Consider the following 13455-nt stretch of genomic DNA (forward strand, 5'->3'; position numbering starts at 1 on the left):
ACACACGGGGAGGACGTGCAGACTCCGCACAGACAGTGACCCAGCCGGGAACCGAACCTGGGACCCTGGAGCTGTGAAGCATTTATGCTAACCACCATGCTACCGTGCTGCCCCTATACATGTAATCATGATGTATACATGACCACCCAGTCTACATCTTCCTTTTTTTAAAGTTGGGATAACCAGTGCTACAGGCATATGACAATGTTTGACAGTGATAACAGGACATTAACTAATTACAATGTCCAGTTAGCACAAACTTAGGCAACAGAACATTAACTGTTTACAACATACAGAGCACAAACTTGAGCTGCTACACCTGTTGCAAAGCCCATCACATCCCTTTACCCCTTTTAAAAAAGAAACGGCCCAAATGTATACTTAGTCAGTACATGGTCCTTCAGCTTGGAGTTTGGTCTGCTCAGGCACCCCAAGTATGTAATTGTGCCAGTCAATTGTGCTTGGGGTGCACTCGGGGTGCTGTCCACTGGGCAGATGCCCTCAGGCTTTCCTGGGATGTCCACAGTTATTTCAAGGCTTGTTGCATTGGTATCGCGAGGGACCTCCATCTCCGCTGGCGCAGGCGGTATATTGCACACTCGGTGTGTTCACCTCTGTGGCAGTTGGTGCTGCCGGTTCAGGTACCTGCAATAAGTGATGCTGGTTCCTGGCATGGAGAGCACAATTTGAGGCTACTACATATCTGTTTGGTTGGGGCACATGGCTCTGGATCACTGCCAGTTTGATATGGCCCTGTGTGGTCTGCATTCTGACTGTTTGATCTAGTTCTAGTGCAGGGTCTGCGGGCAGTGTAGTCACAGTACCTTTTCCCTTTTTGTTGTTTCATGAGGGCTCCACCTACATTTGTTTTCACTTTGGGTTGCAGAAGGGGTTTGGTGGCAGGGATCATGGTTCTGGTATATTTGGAGAACATTGAGGGCAGGCCCTGAATCGGCAGATTTTGCAGATTGAGTACTGCAGCAGAGAGGCCCGTGTTGCCACGGAGGCATTGTTCGAGGAGATGCTTTACTGAGCGTACGTCAGCTCTGCTGCATCATTCGATTATGGGTAGAGGGGGCTATTTGCGATGTGTCCAAAGTCCCATGTGTGCGCAAAGTCCTTGAACTCCCTGGAGGCAAACTGCCGGGCCTTTTTCGCCATCATCCTCTGGGGAATGCATGTGTAGCAAAATGTCTCTTCTGCTCTTCATGACTATGTTGCTCTTCATGTCAGGCAGATAGCCGACTTCATACCATCCTGAGTATGAGTCGACAAGCACCAGATGTTATTTCCCATTCCTTTCGAATATATCTGTCACTGTGAATGACCATAGAAGGTTTGGGAACTCATGGATGCGCAGTGGTTCTTTGCTTTGATGAGGCTTCTGTGTGTTGCATGGCACACACTTGGACACTTTGTTCTCTATGTTTACGTACATTGAGGGCCATTACATGGTTTCTTTTTCCCAACTATAAAGGTTCCTCCTGTTTATTCCCTGTGTATCCCCTCATTTCCCCTTTCTTTTTTTTTTGCTGTTACATTTTTGATCCATGGATGATTATTGGGCATGTCTTTTTAATGTATCTTTTAATGAAAGATTGTTATTAATCACCACAATAACACATCCAATAATGTTCAACCAGTTCCCTTCAATCTTACCTGGAAAAGGATGTCTAAAAATTGACGGAGCTTACTAAGTTCAACTAAATTCAGCCAAGTCATATCAAGAATCCATTTGGCAGGCTTTTGAGGACAAGTCTTGAGGTCTAGAGAGGCACCACCTGGAATTCATATGGTAAGATACATATAATGTAGAGATAACATATAGACAATGCACAAAAATATTGTCTCGATTTAGGTAGGTTACAACCTTCACTGTCTCACACTGTGACTGTGGAGTTTGCATATTCTCACCATGTCTGCATGGGTTTGCTGATCAAATGTAAAGCTATGGGAATGTAAACATCTCTAGGTGGTTGTATCATGCTGGTTTGAGTTTACACTCTTCTGCAATATAACTGCAGCGAAGGATCATCGGTCTGATTGCTGGGATGGAAGGATTGCCGTATGAGGAGAGATTGGGTTGACTAGATCTGTATTCACTGGAGTTCAGAAGAATGAGAGAGGCTCTCACTAAAATGTATAAAATTCTGACAGGCATGGGCAGACTGAATGGAGGGATGATGTTTCCTTTGGCTGGGGGGTGTTAGGACAAGTGGTCACAGTCTCACGATATGGGTTAGGACTGTGATGAGAAAAATCTTCTTCACTCAGAGGGTGGCAAACCTATGGAATTCACTGCCACAGAAGGCTGTGGAGGCCAAGTCATTGAATATACTTTAGAAGGAAATAGATAGATTTCAAGACTCTAAAGGTGTCAAGGGGCATGGGTAGAGCACAGGAGAATGGCATTGAGATACAGAATCAGCCATGATCGTATTGAATGGCAGAGCAGACGCAAAGGGCTGAATGGCCTATTCCTGCTCCTATTTTCTGAGGATGCTATTTACTGACTGCGTTACGCATGAAAGGCAGCATAGTGCAGCACAACGCAGCCTGTAGTTGCCAGCAGATCCCTCTTCCATGATCTACCCGGCTTGCAACATTTCATGAGATCTAACGAGATCTTGTGAGACATCGTGATGGGAATCCTGCCCATTGTGGGTGGATCACTTTTTAGAAAATCTATATATTAGAGCGAGACAGATAGCTGCACTCTAATATGCACTCCCACGATCTAACCAAGGTGTTGGGATCTAGCCCCTTCACCTTGGAGACCTTGAATGAATGCCGTTCAGTGCTTGTCTCCACAAACCGGGTTCAGATGGAACGGCACTAGTGGGTGTCTCCCAGGGGATCGGAGGCCCCCAGTGCTTGCTTTCTGGGCAGGTTGGCACCCTGGCACTTCTGGTACCACCTGGGCACCATGGCAGTGCCAGCCTGGCAGTGCCATCTGGGTGCCTGCCTGGTACTTCCAAGGTGCCCAGGTGGCACTGCCAGAGTGCCAGGCTGGCAGTGGCAAGCTAGCATTTTTCCCGCGATGGGAATCAGCCCTGGGGTGCCCTGTGCTGGTGCAGAGGGGCCTGAGGACCCCCTTATAGGTGAGTTAGGGCTTTGTGGGGGGTTCAGTGGTCGTGTTGGTGGGTCGAGAGATCGGGACACCATTTAGAAATGGGGTCCCGATCACCCTCTGCACTGAGGGGCTCCGGCGAGCGGAGTACCTTAGTGCTCAAAATGAGACTAAATATAGCCTGGTCGAGGAGTTCCCAACTAAGGCCTCAAATCTTGCCAAATGGGAACAGAGTTCCCCAAGTGCTGGGAAACACCTGGCTAAACGAGTTTGTTGTGGGACTCTGTTTCTAAGCTCCTCACCAAATGAACAAAAGGAAGAAGTAAATATTTTTCTCATAAAGATGCTGAGATTGCTATGATATAATAGGGCCCTATCCTAAACAATGCTAGGAGATGAATCCGTAACTACTTTCAGAAGGAAAATCAACAAATACTTGGAAAAAAACTAGCAGGGTCTATGGGAACAGGACTGTAGATAGCTAGTTCTGAGAGTTGGCTCTGATATTGCAGATTGAAGTGCTGTAAAATCTATTTTTTCATGATACATTTAAAACTAAAATATAGAGTACCCAATTCTATTTTTTCCAATTAAGGGGCAATTTAGCGTGGCCAATCCACCTACCCTACACATCTTTGGGTTGTGGGGGTGAGATCCATGCAGTCACGGGGAGAATAATGCAAACTCCACACGGATTTATGATACATTATTAATAATTGGATCATTTATTGGATACAGCATTAATCAATCCTATATCCGTATATCACCTGATTTAGGCAAATGTTTCTGAGGGGATCTGCATAATTTCTTTCAAAGTCACTTTATCCATTGCCTCAATTGAATCTTTTCATCAGACAAAACTTCAAAAATAGGACAAGCACATTGTACAAAACTTAATCCAACTGTAATTATGAACTTCAGAATTAAACATAACAGGTTCCACTTCATTGCTTATTGCTATTATTACTGTGTTCAAGGCACTATGTAAATGCAAGTTGTTGTTATTTTCTTAAATTCAATTTTTCCGGGATATGGGCTTTGCTGGCTAGGCCACCATTTGTTGCCCATTCCTAATTGGGCTTGAGAAGGTGGTGGTGAGCTGTCTTCTTGAACCGCTGCAGTCCACATGGTGTAGGCACACCCACTGTGCTATTAGAGAGGGAGTACCAGGATTTTGATATGAAACAGTGTAGCTGACCCTTCTCACAGCAAAACGTAATTATCCAACTTCGACTACAATTAAAAACTCGCTCTTGTTCTTGTGCTAACTTCGCCATCATAAAAGCATTCTAATTTTATAAAGTTGTGGTTCCACTTGATGTATTTCTGAACCAACTTACCTTTAATGAGCGTGAGAAATTCATCATGCTTAACTTTGTGGTGGTGCATATCAATTTTCAAAGTGAGCAAAAGTGTGAAAAGGAACTTGTGTTGCTCATACAACCCACGAGCTGTATAAGCGTAGACTTCATATGTCATATAATCAATAATGCAGACTATTCGCTTGCTGGTGAATGGACTTTTAGCAGACCTGGTGGAATTGGTTTTGGAAACATATTACACGCAATAAGAACTATATTAAATATAAAATTCAGAGATTTAACATAGAAATTATATTGTAAATTAGTATGGGGTACACAGATAAGTTTGACTGGCAAATCGAAGTAAATACAATTGTGGTAACACACCTGACTAGTGATAGGTCGAAGATCCCAAGGAATTGCCTCAGAGAAGTCTGATACATCACATTCACCATACTCATCTCAACGATCAAGAAATAAAGGATGCTGCCTCTTGTAGCAACTGGATGAAAATAAACCGATGTGCTATAATTCACCGACCATAATGATAACTTATTGCAACACAAAGTTAATGCCAAATCTAAATGTTTTCCAGCCCTGGGTTCCGAATATTACACAGATGGTCCTCTTTTGTTACTAAAAACACAAGGGCATCTGAAATTTTATGTAACCTCAGTCTTAAATTCAATATTGGGTCAAAAAACGGGGGGTCAGGAGATTTTCGCATTTAGTCAACTTTTTTTTGTGGATTGACACATTTAACATTTCGGGCAGAATGTTCTCGCTTTTGCAGAATGCAGGCTGAGTTGGGAAAACCGGTATGCAGCTCGCCGGCTGCACAGCCGGCTTTTCTCGCCAGATAATCCTGCACTTGGTGCCCTTTTGAAAGAGCGCCCTGATCTCCGATAATAAAAGAAGAAGCACACCCTCCCCGACATACACAGGGACCCCTTCCCCAACATATACAAGCGGGACCCCCTTATGGCATCGTCCCCACAGACTCAGGGAAACTCCCCCCAAGCATATGGGGAAGCCCCCTCAATGGCGCTCCCCAAAAGGACCCCTCCAGCATTGCCCCCCTGCACTGCTTCCAGCACCGTCCCTGCACAGGAGTCAGTGCCAGGGTAATGCCCGGGCTGCCCCACTCCCCGGGCGCTGTATTTCCTTGCAGTCACTCAGTGGGGTCATTTTGCCCAGTTCCTGTTTTTAAAGAACAGTCATGGGGCGGCATGGCGGCGCAGTGGTTAGCACTGTTACCTACGGCGCAGAGGACCCGGGTTTGATCCCGGCCCCGGGCCACTGTGTGGAGTTTGCACATTCTCCCTGTCTGTGTGGATTTCACCCCCACAACCAAAAGGTTAGGTGGATTTGCCACACTAAATTTCCCCTTAATTGGAAAAAAATAATTGGGTACTTTGGGCGGGAGTCTCTAATCCCCCGGCAGAGTGTCCACACCGTCGTAAACGGCGGCGACTAATTCTGGCCTGCAAAAGGGGCAAGCAAGACACTGGAGCGGTTCACGCCGTTCCAGCTGTTGATCCCGGCGCGAACTGGTCGGCAGCGGGATTCGGGCATGTGCAGTGGCGCCGGCGCCAACGCGCACATGCGCATTAGCGCCGTTGCAAACGCGCGTATGCGCAGTGGATTCCTTCAACGCGCTGGCCCTGACGCAATATGGCGTAGGGCTAAAGGGACAGGCGTGGAAGGCATGAGGTCTCCAGCCAGAGAGGTCTGCCCACAGATTGGTGGGCCCTGATCGCAGGCCAGGCCACATTGGAGGCACCCACCGGGGTCGGACGCCCCCTCCCCCCCACAGGCTGCCCCCCGATCCTTCCACACTGAGGTCCCGCCGGCTGAGAGCAGGTGTGGACGGCGCCGGCGGGACTCACGTTTCCACGCCGGCCGCTCGGCCCATCCCAGGCCGAGAATCGGCAGGCCAGCTGCGTAGAGCGCCCCCCCCCCCCCCCCCCCCCCGACCAGCGCTGCGCCAACCAGGCTGGTCTGCGGAGAATCGTGTGCCGGCATCGGGGCGGCGTGGTGCGATTCGCGCAGGAAGCGGGGATTCTCCGGCCCGGACCCGGGCTGAGACAATCCCGCCCTTTAAAGTTTTTTAAAAATTGAAAGAACAGTTGTAAACTTCGAAGAGGTGATGGGGAGATCCCAATGTGGGGGAACGATATGGTGGGTAAGCCCTTTAAAGTTATTAGAATTTATTTAAATGAGGTTCTCGCATTACATCACTGATGGGGGTGGCGGAAAAAATCTGAAAATGAGATCTTGTTTTCTGACCGGTGGCTGCAAAATCCCAGCCTTAACTTAAAGTAATCGCTTCAGGAAACCAGACTGAACCTGTCTAAGTCAAACTTGCTTGCTTTCAATTGTTTCAGTCAAACCTTCAAAATCAAGGGCAGCACGGTGGCACAGTGGTTAGCATTGCTGCCTACGGCGCTGAGGACCCGGGTTCGAATCCCGGCCCTGGGTCACTATCCGTGTGGAGTTTGCACATTCTCCCCGTGTCTGCGTGGGTTTCACCCCCACAACCCAAAGATGTGCAGGATAGGTAGATTGGCCACTCTAAATTGCCCCTTAATTGGAAAAAATAATTGGGTATTCTAAATTTAAAAAAAAAAACCTTCAAAATCAAAAGGCGGCACGGTAGCACAAGTAGATAGCACTGTGGCTTAACAGCGCCAGGGTCCCAGGTTCGATTCCATGCTGGGTCACTATCTGTGCGGAGTCTGCATGTTCTCCCCGGGTGCTCCGATTTCCTCCCACAGTTCAAAGACGTGCAGATTAGGTGGATTGGCCATGCTAAATTGCCCTTAGTGACCAAAAAGGTTAGGATGCGTTATTGGGTTATGGGGATAGGGTTGAAGTGAGGGCTTAAGTGGGTCGGTGCAGACTCATTGGGCCGAATGGCCTCCTTCTGCACTGTATGTTCTATGTTCAAAGTAAAGACAATTATAATTAATAAATTCAAGTTCAAACATGTTAAGTGAATCCTTAATGTTTCTCTTGAAGAATAAATCTAGGTTTACACATTGATTGACAGATTCCTTAGAGAGCTGTGACCCACCTGGTCGGTACTCCTCCCTGGCAGTATTTATTTGCATTTCTGTCTCAGCTGCTATCTTTAGCTTCTGCGTTACTTCTTCAGCTGTTTGCTTAGTGTTTCGAAGTACTAGGATCAGACTCTCGTCATCCACTAGGGATCCCTGGGTACTTGTTAAACGGTAAAGTAGGTTATCTTCTAACTCCTTCATCTTTCTTTTATTTGCAGTCACATCCTCCATCAGGTTTGTTCGCTCTCTCTCCAGTTCCTTAAAAAAATTGGCAGACAGAATTTTTTACAGTGTAATTATAAGGCAATCTCTACTCATGGTTTAAAAGGAAATACCTCTCCTACTTAAGAACTTTGTGTCCTTAAAACAAAATGAACATTATCTATTTATCTGTGTGTTTTTTAACATTCTAACTTAAACTAAACCTTAATGCATTATTTTTGTCTCAGTACTTTGTCAAAAATTTATTCTCCCTACAGCCTCCAAATTATCTCAATTATTGGTCTGAATTTTATTGCAGGCTTTGAAAACTTGACATTGGGCCAAAAAGTGTGTCCTCAAGCCCGTACTTGCCGGCAGCAGGATCCATTTGGCATCTAACTGTAGGGAAAGGAAATCCAGTTTGACAAATTTGTTTGAGTTTTTGATGATGGAGATAGTAGGGGAGATAAAGGACAACCCAGGAGATGTAGGCCGGAATTCTCCAGCGCACACCCGCCGATTTCCTGGAGGCGTGGTAGGCTTCAATGGGGAAAAGCATTGACAAGCAGCAGGAGTAGAGAATCCCGTCGCCAGCAAATGGCATGCTGCCGAGAAAACATGGCTAGGGGACCGGACAATCAAATCCGTAATCTGTAAACATACAAGGAACACAAAAGGTTAGCATGCAGGTGCAAAAAATAATTAAGAAAATAAATGGCCTGTTGACCTTTATTGTAATTGGATTGGAGTACAAGAATAACCAAGTCTCTGGTGAGACTACACCTCGAATACTGCGTGCAACTTTTGTCTCCATATTTCTGGAAGAATATACTTGCATTGGAGCCGGTACCGCGCAGGTTAATTCGATTGGGCCCGGGAATGAAAAGGTTGTCGAATGATGTGAGGCAGAGTAAATTGGGTCTATATTTTCTGGAGTTTAGAAGAACAACAGGTAATCTCAATGAAATATTCAAGAGTATGAAGGGGCTTGACAGGGTAGTTACTGAGAGGTTGCTTCCTGCTGGCTGAGGAATATGGAGAAGGGGGTGCAGTTCCAGGATAAAGAACAGGAGCAGGCCTCCAAGCCAAAGGCTGAGCACTTTGGACTGAGATGAAGAGAAACTGCTTCACTCAAAGGGTTGTGAATCTTTGGAATTTTCTATTCCTGAGGGTTGTGGATTCTCCATCATTGAATATCTTTAAGGATGAGATATACAGATTTTTGATCTCTCAGGTATCTCAAGGGATAAGGGGGGGTGCGGGGGGGGGGGGGGGGGGGGGGTGCGGTGGTACAGGTAGGAAAGTGGAGTTGAAACATATTTATTTTTACATGTAAATTACTCTGGAAGTATCAGTTATATATTTTGGCTGTGATTACAATATAACAAATGTGCAGCACAATCTGTTAACTTTTGAAGTATTGTTGATGTTGGTTTAGTCATATTGAGTCATGTTGTATTCTGGAAACTAATGACCATGAATCGTTTTACAGTTGACTGTATAAGCTGTTATTTTTAGCTGGGGGAGGAGTGTAGTATATCGCAAGATCTGAGCATTTATATTACCCTCTCTGTCGCCAACTTTTATTATGAATAAAGTTAGCTCAATAATGCAGCCTGCAGCTGAATATATGTTAGTTTTACGCAGTGCGTTACCAATGGCCTCAATGAAACCGGTGGATTCCACGTGGCGTCAGCAAAATGCTGGCAACCTGGTAAAATGGCCTCCATGGAGCAGACAGCTGATCTGCCTCGCAGACCGCCTTTGGGAATCTTTTAAGAACCCTGTACCTGGGTCCTTTCCTATTCATTATTTTGCGCGGGATGTTTGGTGGTGTAATGTAAGGGAAGACATGAGGTAGCTCCTGCTGGAGAACTAAACCTTTTGCTCTTTTTCTTGCCACCACAGGTTGTTTATGCCCTGGAAACTTATGTGAGTTACTGGGGTAGAGTTCCCTCTTTACTGTCATGTCCAGAAAGAAAGCTACAAGGGAAACTCATTGACGGAGCCTGAAGCTTCTTGGGGCTTAACTGCAAGTAAGATCGCAGTCAGATTCTCCCTCTCCGACCACTTCACTAACGGCCAAGGTGCTCACCAATATTTTGGCGAGAGAGATTGAGAACTGCCGACGAGTCGTGAAGGAGGAGCTTAGAAGATCAATCGATGAGGCCTTGTCCCCTATTCATGCGGCTCTGGAAAAAACTAACGAGACTGTCGAAGTCCAGGTGTGGGTGGATTTGACCGGGCCCATTGCTCACTTCAGCCAAAGCCTCAATTTAAAGGTCCACCGGGTGGGGTGATTGTGAGATTTCAGTTCTAAGGATAAAGAGAGAGTTTTGCGATGGGCAAGTGAGCACCACAAAGGAAAGCTTTTGACAAGGTGGGAAGGCCATTCCAGTAGGTTGTATCAGCACATGGACGCGGAGCTAGTGGAAAAAAGAGCCACATTCAATGGAGTGAACGCCGCCCTGTATAAAAATGGAGTCAGGTCCTGGATGGTGTATCCAGCCCTTCTTAGAGTAACATTCCAGGAAATAGATTATTTATCGATTGCGAGTGGGTGTGAACACTTTTGCTAAAAGGCATAAGTTGGGTGCTGTGTAATGTGGTTTATGGCTCTGTTGACGGGCATATTGTATTATTTGCATTTATTGTGCTGTTTTTTTAAAAACTTGTTTATGATGTGTTTTTATTCTTTATATTAACATATACTTTCCTTTCTTTTTTTAAAAATGAAAAGAGAAAAAAGTTGTTTGTTTGGCACGACATTTAGTCGCTGGTGGGCACACAAGCTAAATGGAGTTTTGATTGTTTTATTTATTTTTCCTTTTCTCCAGTGGCAGTCTCTCTGCTAACTAGGGAGTTAATTAACGGGAGTGGTTTTGGAGGATTCATTGCAGCTCATTATGGTGCTTTTGTACAAAATGAGTTTAGAATTTTTGTTTTTTCTTTTTGTTAAATGTAGGTTTCAGATGTAGGGAGGGTTTTTGTTTGCCTCACTCTTGTTTGCTTTGGGTTTGGTCACATTCACACACACACACACAATTTACAGTGCAGAAGGAGGCCATTCGGCCCATCGAGTCTGCACCGGCTCTTGGAAAGAGCACCTCACTCAAGGTCAACACCTCCACCCCATCCCCACAACCCAGCAACCCCACCCAACACCAAGGGCAATTCAATGGTTGTTGGGGTGGGGGGGAGGGGGGGGGGGTATTTTGCTGATGGTATCTGCTGGTGTTTCTTTATCCAGTCTTTTGACGTTGTTTGGTGTACAACTTGAGTGGATCTTTTTGTTTTACCTTTTCTGTGCTCTCAGTCAATCTCTGTTGGTGCAAATAGGTGACTCTGGATTACGTGGGGGTGGGAGACCGCCAATCCGCTTGGTCACCTGGAACGTTAGGGGTTTGAATGGCCCAGTGAAGAGGTCGAGGGCATTTGTCCATCTCAAGAGTTTAAAGTCTGATGTGTTTTTCTTTTGCAGGAGACACACTTGTGGGTCAGCAATTAGACCAGGCTGTGCAAGGGGTAGGTTGGGTAAGTTTTGCATTCTGATTTTCATGGCAAAGCCAGGGGTACAGCGATTTTAATTAACAAGAGTTCAGTTCTTCTCCTTTAAGATTACAGCTGACTCCAATGGTCGATACATTTTGAGGACATTACCAGTGCGTTAGATAACGGGGAGCCAATGGATGAGGTATATCTGGATTTCCAGAAAGCTTTTGACAAGGTGCCACACAAAAGATTGCTGTGTAAGATAAAGATGCATGGCATTAAGGGTAAAGTAGTAGCATGGATAGAGGATTGGGTAATTAATAGAAAGCAAAGAATGGGGACTAATGGGTGTTTCTCTGGTTGGCAATCAGTAGCTAGTGGTGTCCCTCAGGGATCAGTGTTCGGCCTATGATTGTTCACAATTTACATAGATGATTTGGAGTTGGGGACCATGTGGAATGTGTCCAAGTTTGCAGACGATACTAAGATGAGTGGTAAAGCAAAAAGTGCAAAGGATATCGGATGTCTGCAGAGGGATTTGGATAGGTTAAGTGAACGGGCTAGGGTCTGGCAGATGGAATACAATGTTGAAAAATGTGAGGTTATCTATTTTGGTAGGAATAATAGTAAAAGGGATTATTATTGAAATGATAAAATATTAAAACATGCCGCTGTGCAGAGAGACCTGGGTGTACTAGTGCATGAGTCGCAAAAAAGTGGTTTACAGGTGATTAAGAAGGCAAATGGAGTTCTGTCCTTCATTGCTAGAGGGATGGAGTTTAAGACTAGGGACGTTATGCTGCAATTGTAAAAGGTGTTAGTGAGGCCACACCTGGAGTATTGTGTTCAGTTTTGGTCTTCTTACCTGAGAAAGGACATACTGGCGCTGGAGGGGGTGCAGAGGAGATTCACTAGGTTAATCCCAGAGCTGAAGGGGTTGGATTATGAGGAGAGGTTGAGTGGACTGGGACTGTACTCGTTGGAATTTAGAAGGATGCAGGGGGATCTTATAGAAACATTTAAAATTATGAAGAGAATAGATAGGATTGAGGCGGGCAGGTTGTTTCCACTGGCGGGTGAAAGCAGAACAAGTGGGCATAGCCTCAAAATAAGGGGAAGTAGATTTAGGACTGAGTTTAGGAGGAACTTCTTCACCCAAAGAGTTGTGAATCTATGGAATTCCTTGCCCAGTGAAGCAGTTGAGGCTCCTTCATTAAATGTTTTTAAGATAAAGATAGATAGTTTTTTGAAGAATAAATGGATTAAGGGTTATGGTGTTCGGGCCGGAAAGTGGAGCTGAGTCCAAAAAAGATCAGCCATGATCTCATTGAATGGTGGAGCAGGCTCGAGGGGCCAGATGGCCTACTCCTGCTCCTAGTTCTTATGTTCTTATGTTATTGTTTATCGTAACAACCCCGGTTGTTATGGTCAAAGTTTATGTCCCCAGCCTGGATGACACAAGTTTTATTATCTCCCTGCTGGCCTCCCTCCCTAATCTTGACTCATCTCAGACACATGAGGAGAGGGGAGCATGGGCGGCTGCTGGACGAGATAGTCGAGGTGGACAGGAGATCCTCGGGGGCTCCCACTAAGGAATTATTGACAGAGAAGAAGAGGTTGCAGGAGCAGTTTGATAGGTTGATGACGGGAGAGGCTGTGGGGCAGTTACAGAGGGAAAAGGGGATGCAGTACAAGTATGGAGAGAAGGCGAGCTGCATGCTGGCCCACCAGATGTGGAGGCAGGCAGCGTCTAGGGAAATTTTAAGGGTGCGGACAGAGAAGGGGGAGGTGGTGTTGGAGCCGGCAAGGATAAACAAGGGGCTGGATTCTCCGCCCCGCCACGCCACATTTCTGCCCGGACCCGCCGGTGGGAATCTCCGTTACGCCGGACGGTCAATGGGGGTTTTCCATTGTGGGGCAGCCCCACGTCGCGGGAAATCCCCTGGTGCCGGCAAAACGGATAACTCGCCAGCGGAGAATCCCGCCCAAGGTGCTCAGTGGGTAATATGAGAAGTTGTATAGGGCCGAGCCTATAGGGCTGAACAAGGGTCATCTGGGCTCGAAACGCTAGCTCTTTTTCTCCTTGCAGATGCTGCCGGACCTGCTGAGATTTTCCAGCATTTTCTCTTTGGAGGAGACGTTTTAAGTTAAAGGGGATATCGGGGTTGACGGCAGTATGTGGGAACTGTAGGTTCAAGCCGGGGAAGATGGATGGGATGTATGGGAAATGGGGGGATGCTGGAGAGAGTTAGGAATTTGTACTCGGAAAGGATGTTTGGGGTCTTGATGAGCTGCAGGAGAGGTTTGAGTTACCAAGGGATATTGAGGG

At 46.1% G+C, this 13455-nt stretch overlaps 1 protein-coding gene across 1 annotated transcript in view; it reads right to left on the bottom strand.

The window, feature by feature from the left end:
* LOC119971355 (dynein heavy chain 5, axonemal-like) overlaps window positions 1-13455 on the bottom strand; it is a 461705-nt gene that overhangs the window by 125517 nt on the left and 322733 nt on the right. Inside the window, exons 67-70 of the mRNA XM_038806777.1 lie at window positions 7448-7691; window positions 4759-4873; window positions 4411-4601; window positions 1660-1781 (exon numbers count right to left, since the gene is read on the bottom strand). Coding sequence (XP_038662705.1) covers window positions 1660-1781; window positions 4411-4601; window positions 4759-4873; window positions 7448-7691 — 672 coding nt within the window. The remainder of the gene's footprint in view (window positions 1-1659; window positions 1782-4410; window positions 4602-4758; window positions 4874-7447; window positions 7692-13455) is intronic.

This window comes from Scyliorhinus canicula, chromosome 9 (genome assembly GCF_902713615.1).
Source record: "Scyliorhinus canicula chromosome 9, sScyCan1.1, whole genome shotgun sequence".
Classification (NCBI taxonomy): domain Eukaryota; kingdom Metazoa; phylum Chordata; class Chondrichthyes; order Carcharhiniformes; family Scyliorhinidae; genus Scyliorhinus; species Scyliorhinus canicula.